The 17016-nt window shown below is 38.7% G+C and overlaps 1 protein-coding gene across 1 annotated transcript in view; it reads right to left on the bottom strand.

Annotated features, from left to right (window-relative positions):
* C11H12orf56 (chromosome 11 C12orf56 homolog) overlaps nucleotides 1-17016 on the bottom strand; it is a 60586-nt gene that overhangs the window by 29074 nt on the left and 14496 nt on the right. Inside the window, 4 exon segments of the mRNA XM_060167035.1 lie at nucleotides 1166-1303; nucleotides 9979-10059; nucleotides 14100-14266; nucleotides 14269-14510. Of these exon segments, the coding sequence (XP_060023018.1) occupies nucleotides 1166-1303; nucleotides 9979-10059; nucleotides 14100-14266; nucleotides 14269-14510 (628 nt within the window).

Raw genomic sequence — 17016 nt, 5'->3', positions numbered from 1 at the left:
TTTTTTAGGAAGCATAGTCCTCACAATCAGTGTTATTGATGAGTAGACACCATGTAGGTTGGACTGGAGAGGTTTATTTGGGTGGGAGATAATACCAATTTCTTTAGCCTTTCCATGTGGACTCTTCATAACCATATGTAAGTCATGTTGATGCCTGTCCCTGTATTTTCCATAATTCTCTGAAGTTTTTTAGTTAAAACTTGGATGGTGTATTCCTAACAGTGTCTATCTAGCTCAAGCATTTTTGATTATACAGCACTACATCATCCTTACCTGCCTCAATGTTGGGGACACTTGATACTCTATTCTCTGTAGCTACTCTGCCCTCTACTTAGGGTGATCAACCATCCCAATTTGCTTGGGACTGGTCTACCTTTTGCACTAAAAGTCCCAAGTGCCATGAACCTTCTCGGTCCCAGGCAAACTGGGAGAGTTTGTTATCCTAGTCTAGGTAAACCAGGATGGTTGGTCATCAGATGTGTCAAGCACTTAGAATCTAAGAAATGGCCAAGACTGTCAGGTATGGCTGGGGAAGCTGTGCACTTCCCAACTGTGCAATAAAAAGGTGGCAACGATGTATAAGACCGCTAACCAGAATGAGTCTCATTAGCACAGCACCAGTACTCACCTGGGCTTCTCAATACCTTCACCTAAACCTGAGACTACAAGTCAGTCTTACAGAGTAAGTGTGTAACTTGCCAAGTGGGAGCTAGACTGCTTTGACTTCCCAGGAGTCACCTTTTAAAAAATAACAATCCTATATTCAAAAGTAACTTTTTAATTATATTTTTATTGTAGGGGAACATACACATAAGACTTCTTGAAATGTACTTTCTCATCTCACTGTCTGTACTCATACTTCTTGCATGCCAGGAACTTCCCCTCGATCTCTCTTTTTTTGTGTCTGCTAACCCAACCCATGCGAGCTACTATCTTTTCCCTACTGCTCTCCCCTCTTCTGTCTCCCTGGCCCCAACACACCATATACAATGATTCCATCACAACATTTCAGGCATCAAGATGATTGCATTAAATTTAATCAACATTTTAAAATGCAGCATCAGTATACAACATTTATTTACATTTTACTTTAAGATTGAATATGCTGCATTTGATAAACAGGTAAAACAAGCTTTAAAGATTAAAAATAAGACAAAACAACTACTTTCCAGAAAAGCCTTTTCAGAATGAAGTTTTTCAGGGCTGCTACTTTAAGTTCTGTAATTAAACAAAGTATCTTCCTCAAAGTATTGTCTTTAAGAAAAAGTTCAGATTTAAGTTGACTGAAGTGCTTAATTTTCTCCTCAGATATACAGAAAGAAAAGAAAATTTTCCATGGAAAAAATGATAAACAGCAGTTGAGGAATATCAACGATTATTGCTAGGTCTGTAAAACTTCGTTACTAACTGAATTTTAATATAGTTTTGTACTTCTAGCTTTGTTACTTATCAGTAATGAAACTTGCTCCTCCCAAATTGAACTATTTATTAATCTCCAAACATACTTTTTTGCCATGCCCCTTTACTCAAGCTGTACATATCATGAATACTCTCATTGTTCCTGGTAAACTTCTGTCCCTCTTTCATAGTCCAGCACAGAGTTTCTTCACATACCATTTACCATAACCCACGAGTCATATGTAATATTATTTGCTTAGTATTTTTTCTTTAAATCAACTCATTTTTTCTTAGAGAAATTTTTTTATACAGAAAATTTTGTATCAGTACTTCACATGGGAAAACCAGTACCATTTGCTATAAATAGCACGTAACTAAAAATAGCAACAAAATTCTAAGTAGATGCTCCCTATTTTGAGCCTGAAGTCTGCTCTCCCTTTGACAAAAAGGCACATGAGCATGTGTTTGAGAGCTGCCACTACTGGCACCAAGCCAAGAGGTTCTCCCTAATGAGGTCAGACGAATTGGAAAAGGGAATCATTTTTTACCATGGAATTCAAAGTTATTTCATGCCATGTCAGAATACCACATGAAGTCATCTTCCATTACTGCCCCATGTGCGTTCCACACTTCAGGAAAAGCTGGCTTAGCTGAAATGAGTTAACACCTTCTTCTGAGAGCTTTCCCTAATTCCACCAATGATGGGGAACCCTCTCCCATAGCACTTTTTCCATACTTCTTACAACACACTAATCCTACTTCACTCCATTGCAGTTATTTGTGTACTTGTCCTGGCCCCTCGGCTTTGCAGCAACTTGAAAACACATTATCAGGTTAGATATTGTTTCCATCTCCCACTGTGCTCAACAATAACAACCTGTACTTAATTGAGCACTGACTCTATGGCGGGGTCTGGCCTGGGTTCTCTTCATGGGCTAGCTCATTCAGCGTCACTAGGAGGGCTGAGCTGGGAATTACTATCGCATTTATAGGATGTTAGGTTAAGTAGCCTGTCCAAGCTAACACAACCAGTGATTCAGAGAAGCAGGGTGCAAAGTAACAGTAACAGAACATATGTAGGTTGATGGAAATGTCTTAGAATTTCTGACTTGAAGTAAAAATATTTTTACCGCTTATTCCACAAATCTTGATACCAGCCATTTATTCCAGTAATGCTACATGGAATCTTGGTTCTTGCCCACTCCTTCCCCCTTTATGTAAAAAAATTCTAAGATGCTCTCCTCTATGCAATCAATGAACCTCTCTTATTAACGCAAAAATTAAAACTTCCTGAAAAAAAGTCTCTTTTCTAGTGGAGATACTGGAGGAGATGATCGTTAAGAATTCAGTCTTAGCCATCAAAAAGACCACAAATAACAAATGTTGGCAAGGATGTGGAAAAAAAGGGAACCTCTGTACACTGTTAGTGGGACTGTAAATTGGGACAGCCACTATGGAAAACAGTATAGAGGTTTCTCAAAAAACTAAAAACAGAACTACCATATGACCCAGCAATTCCACTCCTGGGTACTTATCTGAAAAAAAATGAAAATACTAATTCGAAAAGAGACATGCACCCCAATGTACATAGCAGCATTATTTACAATGGCCAACATATGTAAGCAACCTAAGTACCCATCAGCAGATGAATGGATAAAGAAGGTGTGGTATACATACACAATGGAATACTACTCAGCCATAAAAAAGAATGAAATTTTGTCATTTGCAACAACATGGATGGACTTGGAGGGCATTATGCTAATTGAAATAAGTCAGATAGAAAAAGGCAAATACTGTATGATATCACATATATGTGGAATCTAAAAAATACAACAAACTAGTGAATATAACAAAAAAGAAACAGACTCACAGATCTAGAAAACAAACTAGTGGTTACCAGTGAAGAGAGGGAAGGGGAGAGAGGCAAGCTGGAGGTAGGGCATTAAGAGGTACAAACTACTATATATAAAATAAATAGGGGGACTTCCCTGGTGGTGCAGTGGTTAAGAATCCACCTGCCAATGCAGAGGACATGGGTTCAAGCACTGGCCTGGGAAGATCCCACATGCCACGGAGCAGCTAAGCCCATGTGCCACAACTACTGAGCCTGCGCTCTAGAGCCTGCGAGCCACAACTGCTGAGCCCAAGTGCCACAGCTACTGAAGCCTGCGCGCCTGGAGCCCGTGCTCTGCAACAAGAGAAGCCACCGCAATGAGAAGCCCGCACACCGCAACAAAGAGTAGCCCCCGCTCGCTGCAACTAGAGAAAGCCCGCACACAGCAACAAAGACCCAACGCAGCCAAAAATCAATCAATCAATCAATCAATTTATAAAAAATAAAATAAAATAAATAGAGACTTCCCTGGTGGTCCAGTGGGTAAGACTCCATGCTCCCAATGCAGGGGGCCTGGGCTCGATCCCTGGTCGGGGAACTAGATCCCGCATGCATGCCGCAACTAAGAGTTCTCATGCCGCAACTAAGAGTCCGCATGCCACAACTAAGAAGTCTGCATGCTGCAACTAAAAGATCCCACGTGCCTCAACTAAGACCCGGTGCAGCCAAAATAAATAAATAGATAAATAAATAAATAAAATATTAAAAATAAAAATAAATAAGCTACAAGGATATATTGTACAGCACAGGGAATATAGCCAATTTTTATAATAACTATAAATGGAGTATAATCATTAAAAATTATGAATCACTATGTTGTACACCTGAAACATATAATATTGTAAATCAGCTGAACTTGAGTTAAAAAAATGAAAGAATTCAGTGATAACAGTCATGAAGGCAGAAGAACATGATTATGAGCATACAGGCAGTGTCAGACAGGCTGATCAATATCCTAGATCTGCCCCTGTTCCTCTAAGTAATTACCATGGGCAAGTTTCTTAGTCTTTCTGTGCCTCAGTTTCCTCATATGTAAAATGGGGAGGATGATAGTACCTATCCCATTGTGCTCTTTTGATCCTTTAGTTACTTCATGCGCTTAGCACACAGTAAGTGTTTAATAAATGTTCTCTAAATAACAGAGGAGTAAGCTTTGAGATCTTGCTTCCCTATACATCCATTTCTAACTACTGCCACATTTCATTTGAAAAATAACCATAGGGGAGTGGGAAGGGTAAGCTGGGACTAAGTAAGAGAGTGGCATGGACATATATACACTACCAAATGTAAAATACATAGCTAGTGGGAAGCAGCCGCATAGCACAGGGAGATCAGCTCGGTGCTTCGTGACCACCTAGAGGGGTGGGATAGGGAGGGTGGGAGGGAGACGCCAGAGGGAGGAGAAATGGGGATATATGTATATGTATAGCTGATTCACTTTGTTATAAAGCAGAAACTAACACACTATTGTAAAGCAATCATACTCCAATAAAGATGTTAAAAAAAAACAACCCATAAAATCCCTCTATTCTCTGAGAATTCCAAAAAACAGCAGAAATGTAGTTTTCACAAAGAAATGAGCTTAGAAAAGCAAAAGCCCAGAAAAAATACAATATCAGCACAATTATTTTGAAATTGATTTTCCAGTTTTTTCCGTTAGGAGTCAGCAATTTGCTAAGACCCATGTAGAAAGGAACTGTTTTTATCTTTTGGCACCTATGCTATCATAGTTGCCAAAAGATTATAATAATATCGAATTATATTTTTTTCAAAAAGGTCAAAACAAATTTCATAAGAAAAAGCACACTAATCTCTTCATACTAAAAATCAATTAATATATAAATTGAGGTCTCATACACCTCATAAATTCAAGTTAGATTCAGTAGCCTATATTTCTACAGAGAAGTTATGGATAATCACAGTTTCTCTGAACATTCAGAGAATATTTGCTTTTACACAGATGACAAACTTTCTTTGACTAATTTAAATAAGAAAAAGTCTAGGGCTTCCCTGGTGGCGCAGTGGTTGAGAGTCCGCCTGCCGATGCAGGGGACACGGGTTCCTGCCCCGGTCCGGGAAGATCCCACATGCCTTGGTGCGGCTTGGCCCGTGATCCATGGCCGCTGAGCCTGCGCGTCCAGAGCCTGTGCTCCGCAACGGGAAAGGCCACAACAGTGAGAGGCCCGCGTACCGCATAAAAAAAATAAATAAATAAAATAAAAAAAGAAAAAGTCTAGGCCAGAAGAATCCATTATTCAACTTAGGAATAAGAGGAAATTTTACATTAATGTTAACAGATATTCTGTATTTTCATGAGCTAGAAAACATAAATTCACGCAAATAATGTAGCAGGAGGATTACTGATTTAATGATAAGCTCTATTTTTACTATTTTTTTCATTTTTCCAGACATTTAATATCAGTAATACCTTACATTTGAATAATGCTTTACAGCTGGTATGGTTTTTCATACATGATCTCAGAAGCTCTGTGTATATGTTCACAATGGTCAGATTACAGAACTCACAACTGTGACAAAATCCTAATTTGAAAACCCAAAGAATATTTACTTCTTTTAAACTGAAGGACTTCCCTGGTGGCACAGTGCTTGAGAATCTGCCTGCTGAGGCAGGGGACACGGGTTCGAGCCCTGGTCTGGGAGGATCCCACATGCCGCAGAGTGGCTGGGCCCGTGAGCCACAACTACTGAGCCCGCGCGTCTGGAGCCTGTGCTCCGCAACAAGAAAGTCCGCGATAGTGAGAGGCCCGGGCACTGCGATGAAGAGTGGCCCCCGCTTGCCACAACTAGAGAAAGCCCTCGCACAGAAACGAAGACACAACACAGCAAAAATAAATTAATTAATTAATAAACTGAAGGTGCCTTGTAGGCACAGACTATTTCCTATGTATCTTGTGCATATATTTGCATCCTTCATGGTGCATTAAATTACTACACTTTAAACATGTTGCCTTCAGAAATTAACTTTACAAGAAATATGCTTTTCCTGAGTCAGGATAGTGGCAGAACCCTCCTTGCCTTCAGGGATAAATTTCAAGCCACACAAAGTAAGAGCCTGATTTTATTATACAATTAGCTTTAAAATCACTTTACATAATATAGTACCAAAATTAAAACTGATACTTTTTTTTTAGAATAAACATAAGAAAACATGTAGAAATTCTAAGCTATCTGTATAATCATCTTTTAAAAAAAGAAATCCCGGGACTGGGCTTCCCTGGTGGTGCAGTGGTTAAGAATCCGCCTGCCAATGCAGGGGACACAGGTTCAAGCCCTGGTCCGGGAAGATCCCACATGCCACGGAGCAACTAAGCCTGTGCGCCACAACTACTGAGCCTGCGCTCTAGAACCCGCGAGCCTCAACTACTGAAGCCTGTGCACCTAGACCCTGTGCTCCGCAACAAGAGAAGCCACTGCAATGAGAAGCTCGTGCATCGCAACAAAGAGTAGCCCCGACTTACCGCATCTAGAGAAAGCCCACATGCGGCAACGAAGACCCAACACAGCCAAAAATAAAATAAATTTTAAAAAAAGAAAGAAAAAAAAAAGAAATCCCAGAACTTCCCTGGTGGTCCAGTGGTTAAGACTCTACACTCCCAATGCAGGGGGCCCGGGTTCCATCCCTGGTTGGGGAACTAGAGCCTGCATGCTGCAACGAAGATCCCGAGTGCCACAGCTAAGACCCGGCACAGCCAAATTAATTAATTTTAAAAAAGGAAATCCCAAACATTATGCTATTTAACCCCTACATAACTCAGAACGTATCTCGAAATAACTGGAACATTTCCTTGCAAAATCATCATTATCACACCAAAAAACCTATCAATGATTCTATGGTATTGTCTAATACCTAGTCCATATTCAAATGTTCTCTCTTGTCTTAAAAATGCCTTTTTATATTTGGTTCATTAAAACCAAGATCTAAATAAGATAATTGCTATATTTGTTTGCTATGTTTCTTAGATCTTTTAAAAACTTCTACTATGGAAATTTTCAAACATACACAAAAATGGAGAAAGTCTTATAAGAAACCCTCACATACCCATCACTTAGCTTCAGTAATTTTCAACATTTTGCCAGTCTTGTTTTATCTATTCCCTTACACACACACACACACACACACCTTTTAAAATTTTGAGATAAAATATACATAACCTAAAATTTACCATTTTAACCATTTTCAGGTGTACAATTCAACGGCATTAAGTGCATTCACAGTGTTGTGCAATCATCACTACTATCCATTTCCAGAACTTTTTCATCTTCCCAAACAGAAACTCTGCATCCATTAAACAATGTCTCCATTCCTGTCTCTCCATGGCTCCTGGTAACCTATATTCTGCTTTCTGTTTCTGTGAATTTGCCTATTCTAGGTGCCTCATATAAGTGGAACCATATAATATTTGTCCTTTTACTACTGGCTTATTTAACTTAGCATAATTTCTTCAAGCCTCATCCATGTTGTCACATGTATCAGAATTTCATTCCTTCTCAAGGCTGACACACCCACACTTTTAAGTCAGATTCCAGTTTAATTGTTTGAACAAAGATATGTCATAGGTGGTGCTATGTGTTTCATGTTACATCAAATAATGAGGCATTTTATAATTTTTAAGTGCTCCATTATAGCATCCCACTTAAGTGATTCTAAGACTGATCAGTGTTTAGTTATTTACATGAACCCTCCATTTTGAAATTCCACTTCACCTTTCTGTCTGATGGTTCCATCCACTGAGGATCTTTGCATGAATCTATTATTTCATCAGAGGTTAAAAAATGGTAACTTTCTAATTCTGTTAAACCTCCCACATTCATTAGCTGGAATTCTGTAAAAAGGAATTTGCTCTCATCAACTTGGGCTACTGGTTACCCTGAACTAATTACAGTTTATGCAGGAAAGGCAGGATAAATGCTTAATTCTTTCCATTTGTTTGCTGATTTGCAGAAAAATGAATTAGTGCCCTATTTACTTCTAACGGAGTTCAGTACATTTTTATTTCTTAACCGGGTGGGGGAGGGTAGGAGGGAGGACTTTCTCTCTATGATGCATCATTATACACTTTGGAATTTTTATATATTCGTTATGTTTTAACCATCTCATTCGTTATTTTTTCTGATTCTTGATTTGTTCCATCTTTGGCTATCAGGAGGCCCTTCATGTGGGCTCCTGTGTCCTTTAGTTTGAGCCCTGTTACTCTTTGCATTCTGCCACAAGCTCTTTCAGACTCATTTGTATATTTCCTACCCCAGACCTAGAATCAGTCATTCTTCCAAGGAACTTTGGTTCCCTTTAATGGGGAATGAATTGTATCTTTTAAAATTAAACTTTCCCTTAATTCACTTACATCACCTCCAATATACGTCACTATCGTAAACCTCTCAAAAGTCACTCATGACTTACTTAATATCAAAATTATTGGTACCATCAATTGACAGAGTGCTCTCTAAGTACAAAGCACTGTTTTAAGTAAGAAAAATACGAAAATTAATAAGACATACTCCTTGCCTTCCAGGGGCTCACAGTCTATTGGAAGTAATCGTCACATCACAAGTAACTACTTCAATGTAAGGCTGACTATGATAAGAACATAATAGAAGTATGAAGTCTGGATAAAATCCAAACTCCTTTGCCTTGCATATAAGGTCCCAGCCTCTATCTTATTTCATTCATTCATTCATTCATTCATTGTATAAAGGTTTATTGGCAGCCTACTATGTGCCAGTAACCAAGGAACAGTCCCTGCCCTTAAGGAGCATATTGCATGATAGGGCAGCACATAAACAAGCAATCCATAATACAGAGTGGACAGTGCTACAGATATGTAAGCACAGGACGTTATGGAGGGGCCCTACTTAGTCTTGAGAACTGATTTTTAGACAAAGGGATAGTGAGCTAAGACTTGAGGAGTTGAAGTTTCTATGAAGGAGAAGAAGAGAAGAGAGTAGGGTTCTAGAATAGAGGCCATCACGTTAGGGCCCAGATTAACAGGGAGCTCTTTGAGAGCTATGAGTTCATTTGGATCAGGAGCTCAGGGCAGGAGTGTGGAGGACACAATAGAAAAATAGAGACATCAGGAAGATTTGTAAAAAGCTGTTATAGAGTGTAGACCTTCTAAGGGCAATGGGGAGCTATGGAAAGGATTTAAGGGAGGAGTTACATGATCACGTTTGTACTTCTGAAAGATTCCTCTGTTGTATTGAAGAATGGTCTAGAGAGGGGCAAGAGTGAAGGCAGAGGCCAGCCAGGAAAATACTGTCAGAGCCCAGAACAGATAATTGGATCTGAGCATGTGGCAGTAGAAAGAAGTGGGTGTTATCCAGATATATTCAATAAGTACAGTAAATCATGTGGTGATGACTGGATTAGGGGATGGGGATCTCGGGATCCAGGAATCTGGCTTAGGCTGTCTAGAGATAATGACATCATGCCCTGTTTAGGAAACACAGATGGAAGGTCAGGTCACAGAAGGAAGAGGCTGAGTTCTGTTTTGAATATGCTGACGTTATGGCTCCTGTGAAACATACAAGAAGTGATATCCAGTGGGTAATTGTCTTTGCAATTCAGGGCGAGAAGAGATGTAGATATAAATGTGATGGTCAGCATCACATAGAGTTAGGAGAGGCAAAGAGGGTGAACACCCTGCCGTGCAACTCTGTTCTGTCATCACTCCTTACCTATATGGCTTTTGACTTCCAGTAGCAGGACTGAGCTCACTAACATATAGGGGATCTTGTAAAAGAGTAACTTTCTGAAAGAGGAAAAAAAGTGGGAATAGTTAGAATTTTTGTTTACTGAAAAATCAATTCCCACTACTTTTAGTCAATATCATATATCTATTCTTTAATCCCTTCTACAGTACATGATTTGTAACTCATTCCAGTATTTGATAATACTACAGGGAATTTTTTCCTTATATAGTTTTTTTAAAGTTTTAAACATAACATTTGTTCATTATAAAATAGAATAATCTATCAAAATAAAACAGTACAGAAAAGAAAAGTAAATGATAAAATTCCCTATCTCTCCCTATCCTTTCTGTCTCAATATTCAAAACACCTTATTGTTGTTGGTTTGGTTTATATTCTTTCAGGCATATAAAAACATGTTAATTATAACATATACATTTATAATATTTACATGTTAGATGATATATTTTTATAATATGTATTTAAATACTAGCTACATCATATCACATATTAATTTGGATTTTTTTTCACTTAATATATGGTGGACAGTTTTTCATGTCTATGTATATAGATTTACTTCAGTCTTTTTAATAATGATTACCCAGTATTACATAGCCGAGATATACAATAATTTTGTTAACTATTCCCCCATTAATGGGGTTATTTTTTCCTTAAATCTTTAATGCTGCCACTTCCCGCTCATACTGGGTCTTGAAACAAATTGGCATGTAGTGTAATAATTTTTTATTTATGTTGAGGCTTAACAGACAGGTCAGAAGGAATTTCTGAAATGTTGCTGATTTACAACTCCAAACAACTCCTGTCTTATTCCTTAATAAGAGTAGGGTGGTGGGTGGGTGTGTAGGGGGAATTATGTACTTTTTCTTACTATTTTTGTCATTGCTTTATGTTTAAAAAAAAAAGCTGCCTTTTTTTTCTCTCCAAATGTTTATGCTTGCCTTAAATCTAGAATTTTAATTTGAGGATATTCGTTATTTAGCTTTCTAGCAGTTATTCCACAATGTATGAAGGGCAAAGAATTGCCATGTTTTGTCTTTGTAGAATTTGAGATGCTAAACAACGCAGATGTAATTACTTTTGGTGAAAGTTACAGATAAAATGGGTTACTGACAAGGACAACTCTTTGGAAACCTTTAAAATCAGAATGAGTGCTAATTTCTAACTGGATGGTTTAGGTTAATTTTACCTGAAAGTATACAGAGAGTTAAGATGTCTAATTCCTTTTCCCAGGAGCATTTATCCATACCTCAACATGAAAGAAATCTCAAGGCACAAGAGAGCAATTACCCAAGATAATTCTGACAGATTTAGGAGATTATTTTTGTCCATTTCCTAAAATTTATGAAGATAGCCAAGACTAACCAAAGGTGACCAACCTAATGAAAGACTTCAACAATGTCACAAAAAAGTCACAACTTTTAAAATGTTTATATTGTTAATATCTTATTCTCACTAGAATGAATGCTAACCTGATAGATTCATCATTTATATATGAAATATTTGCTTACTCATTTTTCATCCTTCAAGGGATAGAACATTGGTGTGTTTTTTTTTTGTCTGCACCGCGAGGTATGCAGTATCTTAGTTCCCCGACCAGGGATAGAACCCACACCCCCTGCAGTGGAAGCGCGGAGTCTTAACTGCTGGACCGCCAGGGAATTCCCAGAACATTGTTTTCAATGATAATATCTGACAACTCATAAAGATAACCCCCCTCCATCCACATTATTTCAGTGGTCATAGAAAAAAAAAAGCAGACTGTCTGGGTTCAAATTCCAGCTCTATATTAGTTGTACAACCTTGAATATATCATTTAATTTCCCTGTGCCTCAATTTCCTCATCTATGAGATGAGAATAACAGTCCTAACTCGTAGGACTGTTGTACAGATTAAATGAGTTAATATACAGAAAGCATCAGAACAGTTCCTACCAATAATAACACTACACGTTAGTTGTTTGTTATTGCTTATAGTATCAGAAGGGCTATGAGTTGGCCTATCTGACTTACCCCATCCATGCCTTTGCTGCAGAATTTAAAAGTAGTACTTAAAACTGGGAGTTAGTTAAACAGTTATTTTGAAATATTTAGGTAGATTTTTAGAAGTCAATTAAATTGTGGTTTTTCTATTAGAACATATGAAGCCTTCTTTTAATAGATCAGGATTTTCCCTCTATTCATGATTCACTTACATTCTTAATTTGGAGAAAGCGGTTTAAAATTTTAGAGAGGAATTTTAAACATTTAACATTTAATTTAAACAATAACATTCTAAACTGTGCTATGAGGAAAAAATGAGAGTTGTCTTGCAAACTTTCACAATTTTTGGCCACTTATAAAACCCCCTCCTTCCTAGCTTCTTCTGAGTGAAAAGAGTCTTTCATACTTCTTAATATTATTATGTTGAAGATCAATAATAAAAATTATGTATCACTGATGATAAGTAAAAAGGGTCATACTATTCTTTTAATAAATTGCTTATTTTAAAACTGATTCTGGTGTTATAAGAAGATCCCTAAATGGGAGTTTTGACTCGGCCCCTACACTTATTATATAATGTTGAGTAAGTCACGTAGAATTTTTGTGCTTCAGTCTCCTCGTTTATAAAATAAGGGACATAGACCAGGTGATCTCTATAAAATCATCTGATCTTATGACAATGAGTCTGTCAACTACAAATTGGCACCTGCCGTCGGCACTTGCCATCTGCCTCTACAAGGATTAAATCATGTGCTGCTGCAGCTGCTAACTTTTCAACACCCCCTGAAAGGAGTTCAGGGTGGAGAGCAGAAATGAGGCACGCTGTGCTCGGGGGGAAAAACTGGCAGAACAGGTCTTCAGATAGTTAGATATTTTCAGGAGCCAATTTTATGAGCCCAGTTCTTGTATCTCCTCATATCTAGAAAAGCACTACTAAAATCCTTCATGACGTCTGCTCCTCGTGACTAGCAGTAACCTTCACAAGACTAGCAGAAACCTTCTGCAAAAAATATGTGCTAGATTGCATGTACTCCCCTTTCACCAAAATCATATATATACTGACCTTCCCCGCTACCTATTTGGAGCAGTTTCTCAGAGCTATTTGTTTTGTTTTTTGGGTTTTTTTTTTTTTTTGCGGTACGCGGGCCTCTCACTGCTGTGGCCTCTCCCGTTGCGGAGCACAGGCTCCGGACGCGCAGGCTCGGCGGCCATGGCTCACGGGCCCAGCCGCTCCGCGGCATGTGGGATCTTCCCGGACCGGGGCACAAACCCGCGTTCCCTGCATCGGCAGGCAGACTCTCAACCACTGCGCCACCAGGGAAGCCCTCTCAGAGCTATTTGAGATGCTGTCTCCCGAGCTATAGTCATCATTTTGCCCAAATAAAACTTAACTCACAAATCTCATGTTGTGCTTTTTTTTTTAAAGTCAAAAACTCCCACTAACCTACTTTCAATAGCACAGCTAAGAAATACAGAAACATATTGATACTGTTGAACTTTATCTGAGCTCCCTGGTCTCTGAAAGCAGAATGGTTGAGAAATCACCCCCAGCTAACTGCGAAAGACCACCCTGCTCACAAATATTCCAAGATAAGACTTGTCTCCAACCTTCCTCATTGATTCCCATGAGACTCACTGCTGACTCCCTTGTTTATTACCTGCCTCTATAAAACCTCAGATCCATCTCCTTTTCTTGAAGACGTGTCTCATTAATGAGCATTTTCCCTATTGCAATAGACTGGTAAAATCATATCCTTAATTGTCCAGTGCATTATGTCTTGCACAATATTACTAAATTCGAAGGTTAAACTTCCAAAATGGGGAGGAAGAGCAGGGAAGCCTACCCTAAAAAACAATACTCAAGGGCTTCCCTGGTGGTGCAGTGGTTGAGAGTCCGCCTGCCGATGCAGGGGATGCGGGTTTGTGCCCCGGTCCGGGGAGATCCCACATGCCGCGGAGCGGCTGGGCCCGTGAGCCATGGCCGCTGAGCCTGCGCGTCCGGAGCCTGTGCTCCGCAACGGGAGAGGCCACAGCAGTGAGAGGCCCGCGTACCGCAAAAAAAACCAATATTCAAGTCAAGGTTAACTTAGGAGGACATTTACTATAACATAATTGTTCCATGAACTTTCTAAGTGCAGAAATATTGATGAAGTTGTGGAAATAATGTACTAATGAAGTTTTGACTCCTTTTTCTCTAGGTTTGGGTTACTCTGTAAAGGGGAGGCCAGGGAGGAATTTCCTAAGTAAAACTCATTTCCGTTCCCACTGACTTGAAAGGGATTTCACTTAGAGAGTCTTTGTGATCTGAAAGTCCCTGGGGTTCTTTTGTGTTTGTGGTGCAAAATGGCACACCGACAGCCTTGCTAGTGGCTGATGTGGGCTGACAGCTCCTCCTGGAGGGGGTAGGTAAGGGTCGACAGGCACTTTGGCCATGAAGGGACAGCTTCTTGAGGTCTGAAGGAGGGCCAAGAGTTGAGTCCTTGGATGGTGGTGTGCTGCTCTCTTGGTGGTACCTGTCAGGTAGAATGTAGAGTTAAACATAATATTCAGAATTTAACAGTAAGGAACAAAGAGAAACCAATGGCCCCATTGCAGCAGTTTAAGAGTCTGAAAGTAAAAGTCTTCACATAAAAGAAATGCTTGTAAGAGAAAGGAGTGATTTACTCTCACCTGCTGTTGACCATTGACCTAGAGGAGGTATGGCACAATTCTTCAGTATATACTCCTGCTTTCAGAAATAAAACTCTATGCTATGTCATTTAAAGAAGCATTTTTTATATCTAAAGCCTTATGCCTGTCCTTCACAGAGCCCAACATTCCCAGTGAAAGGACTTTTCATTCTAGTTTTGAAACTTGATTGTTCTTTCATCTTGCATTTCTAATGGATCCTATAAAGAAAAAAGAACTATTCATATGGAGAGATGAAGAGAGATTTTTTTTATTTTTATTTATTTTTTGGGGGGGAGAGAGATTTTTTTTAAATGGTGTTTTCTTTGATTCATATTTTGCTAACACTCTCTGATTTTTCCAATATCATCCCAATAGCATCAGCACTTTTTTCAGAACCAATTCTGGGTCCCATCTTTTACCTTCTCTGTTCTCTCCAGCTCACCATGACTCATTTCTTTTCTCTGCAACACAAGGAAGCAAGTGGTAGAGGCTAAGAAGTTGCAGAGTATGAGATCTAAGTTCTAATCCAGGCTCTGCCACTCAGTGGTTATGTGACTTAGATTGACCTAAGCCTCAATTTCCTAATTTTAAAATAGGAACAATAATAGAACCAATTTCATTGAGTTTGTGTGAGGATTAAGTAAGAAAATACATGCAGTGTTTTTTAACACTGGAAACACTCAGTAGGTGCTAGGGATTAATATTATCCTATATTGCCTTGAATTGCTGGTTTATCATTTTACATTAAGATATCTTATCTTCCTTATGAGACTGGCACCTCCGCGAAAGTGGAAAACCACTTTGCTTTTATTAGTTCTTAACTTTAAACAGGTATAAAATTCATTCATCATCTGTACAATGCTATGAACTGTGCTGAGTTCCAGCCCTCAGCTCCCTCTTCCACTGACCTTACATACGTGTACACGCATGCATGCACACACACACACATACACAAGTGCTCACCTCAGTTCATTTATCCAAGTTCCATCCCCCTTAAACAGCCATCCTTGCCAAACCCTCAGGCTTAAGGATGTGCACACTGGCACTGTGGTCCCAGAGCGTGATCAGGAAAGAGAGTGTACGAGCACCCCCTCCTTCCTGCACTCTTCTTGCCCTGGGGAGTGGCACATGACATGGCCAGATTTTAAACACACAACTAAACAAATTAATGTATATGACCCATAATCTCTAAATGCCACTTACTGATTATCTTACCTTGCCCTATTTCTTTATAGGATTCTAGTACTATGTAACAATGATATCGAAGTATCTAAGAATATAAGGTGCTCATATAGGATTTTCAGGTCAATGAATATGTGTAGCCCAGAAATGGATGATACATACTCCAATCCTCTTGAAAGTGATAGCGTTTCTTTATTCTTGTAGATGATATTTTCTAAAATTTTCTCTATGGAAATTAAGAGAGTTAAATAACCAGTGCACAGATTATGTTAGGTAATGTTATGAAATTATGTTACAATGTTCATTTTAGGCACAACATATGTTTCATGTGAAAGGTCAGCAAAATGATTTCAGGTAGTTACAGAAAGGCACACTTGAAGTGACTGTTATTTACTCAGTTGTATGAAAAATTATTTTAAGGAGCTAAAAGAGTTTCTAAAAAGGATTACCTTTTTGACAGCATAAGTTAAAATGTCATGGACATTATAGTTTCACCAGTGAAGCAAACCAACTCATAAAGTTGAACTGTATTTTTCACATGAAATTCAATAATACCCACTTCTAGTAGTCTGATTAAAGAGTAGTTCATTACTAAGCAAGAGTTCTAGAACCTTGAGTTTCAACATGTGTCAACTCCACATTTACACAACTAAGTTGCTAAAAGTCAAGTGTTTTTCTAATGAGCTGATTACGTATCTCTAGAGAGAGCCACCGCAAAGGAGAAAGCAATGGGAGAACTGGGAAAGAGAACTCCAGAATCAAAAGTATGCACAAATCGTTTTTTCTCCTTTCTCCCTCTGCATCAAACACAGATAAACTCCTTGAGGCTGAAACTGTCAGGTTAAAAGCCAGAGTCCAAAAAGCAGCAGGCAACATTAAACAGCTTCAGAAAAATCTGTTAGATGCAAAGTCAGCTAAGAATGCAAAGTACACATATACTAGCATATTGACTCTATCAAGAAATGAAGAAAAATGGTAAATAGAATTTACTTAACTTCTTTCTCATCCTTTTTAAGAGTTTTAAAATGGAATAGAAAAAAATCATTGATTTTTAAAACTCTTAAAAAGGATGAGAAAGAAGTTAAGTAAATATGAAAACAGGGAGTTTAGTGTTCATGGAAAGTAAAACACCTATCAGACCGATATTGTCAGATTAATGTGCTAAAA

Source organism: Lagenorhynchus albirostris, chromosome 11 (assembly GCF_949774975.1).
Source record: "Lagenorhynchus albirostris chromosome 11, mLagAlb1.1, whole genome shotgun sequence".
In the NCBI taxonomy this organism is placed as follows: domain Eukaryota; kingdom Metazoa; phylum Chordata; class Mammalia; order Artiodactyla; family Delphinidae; genus Lagenorhynchus; species Lagenorhynchus albirostris.
Note: the sequence above shows the minus strand (reverse complement) of the source record. Positions and strands in the feature narration are given on the sequence as shown.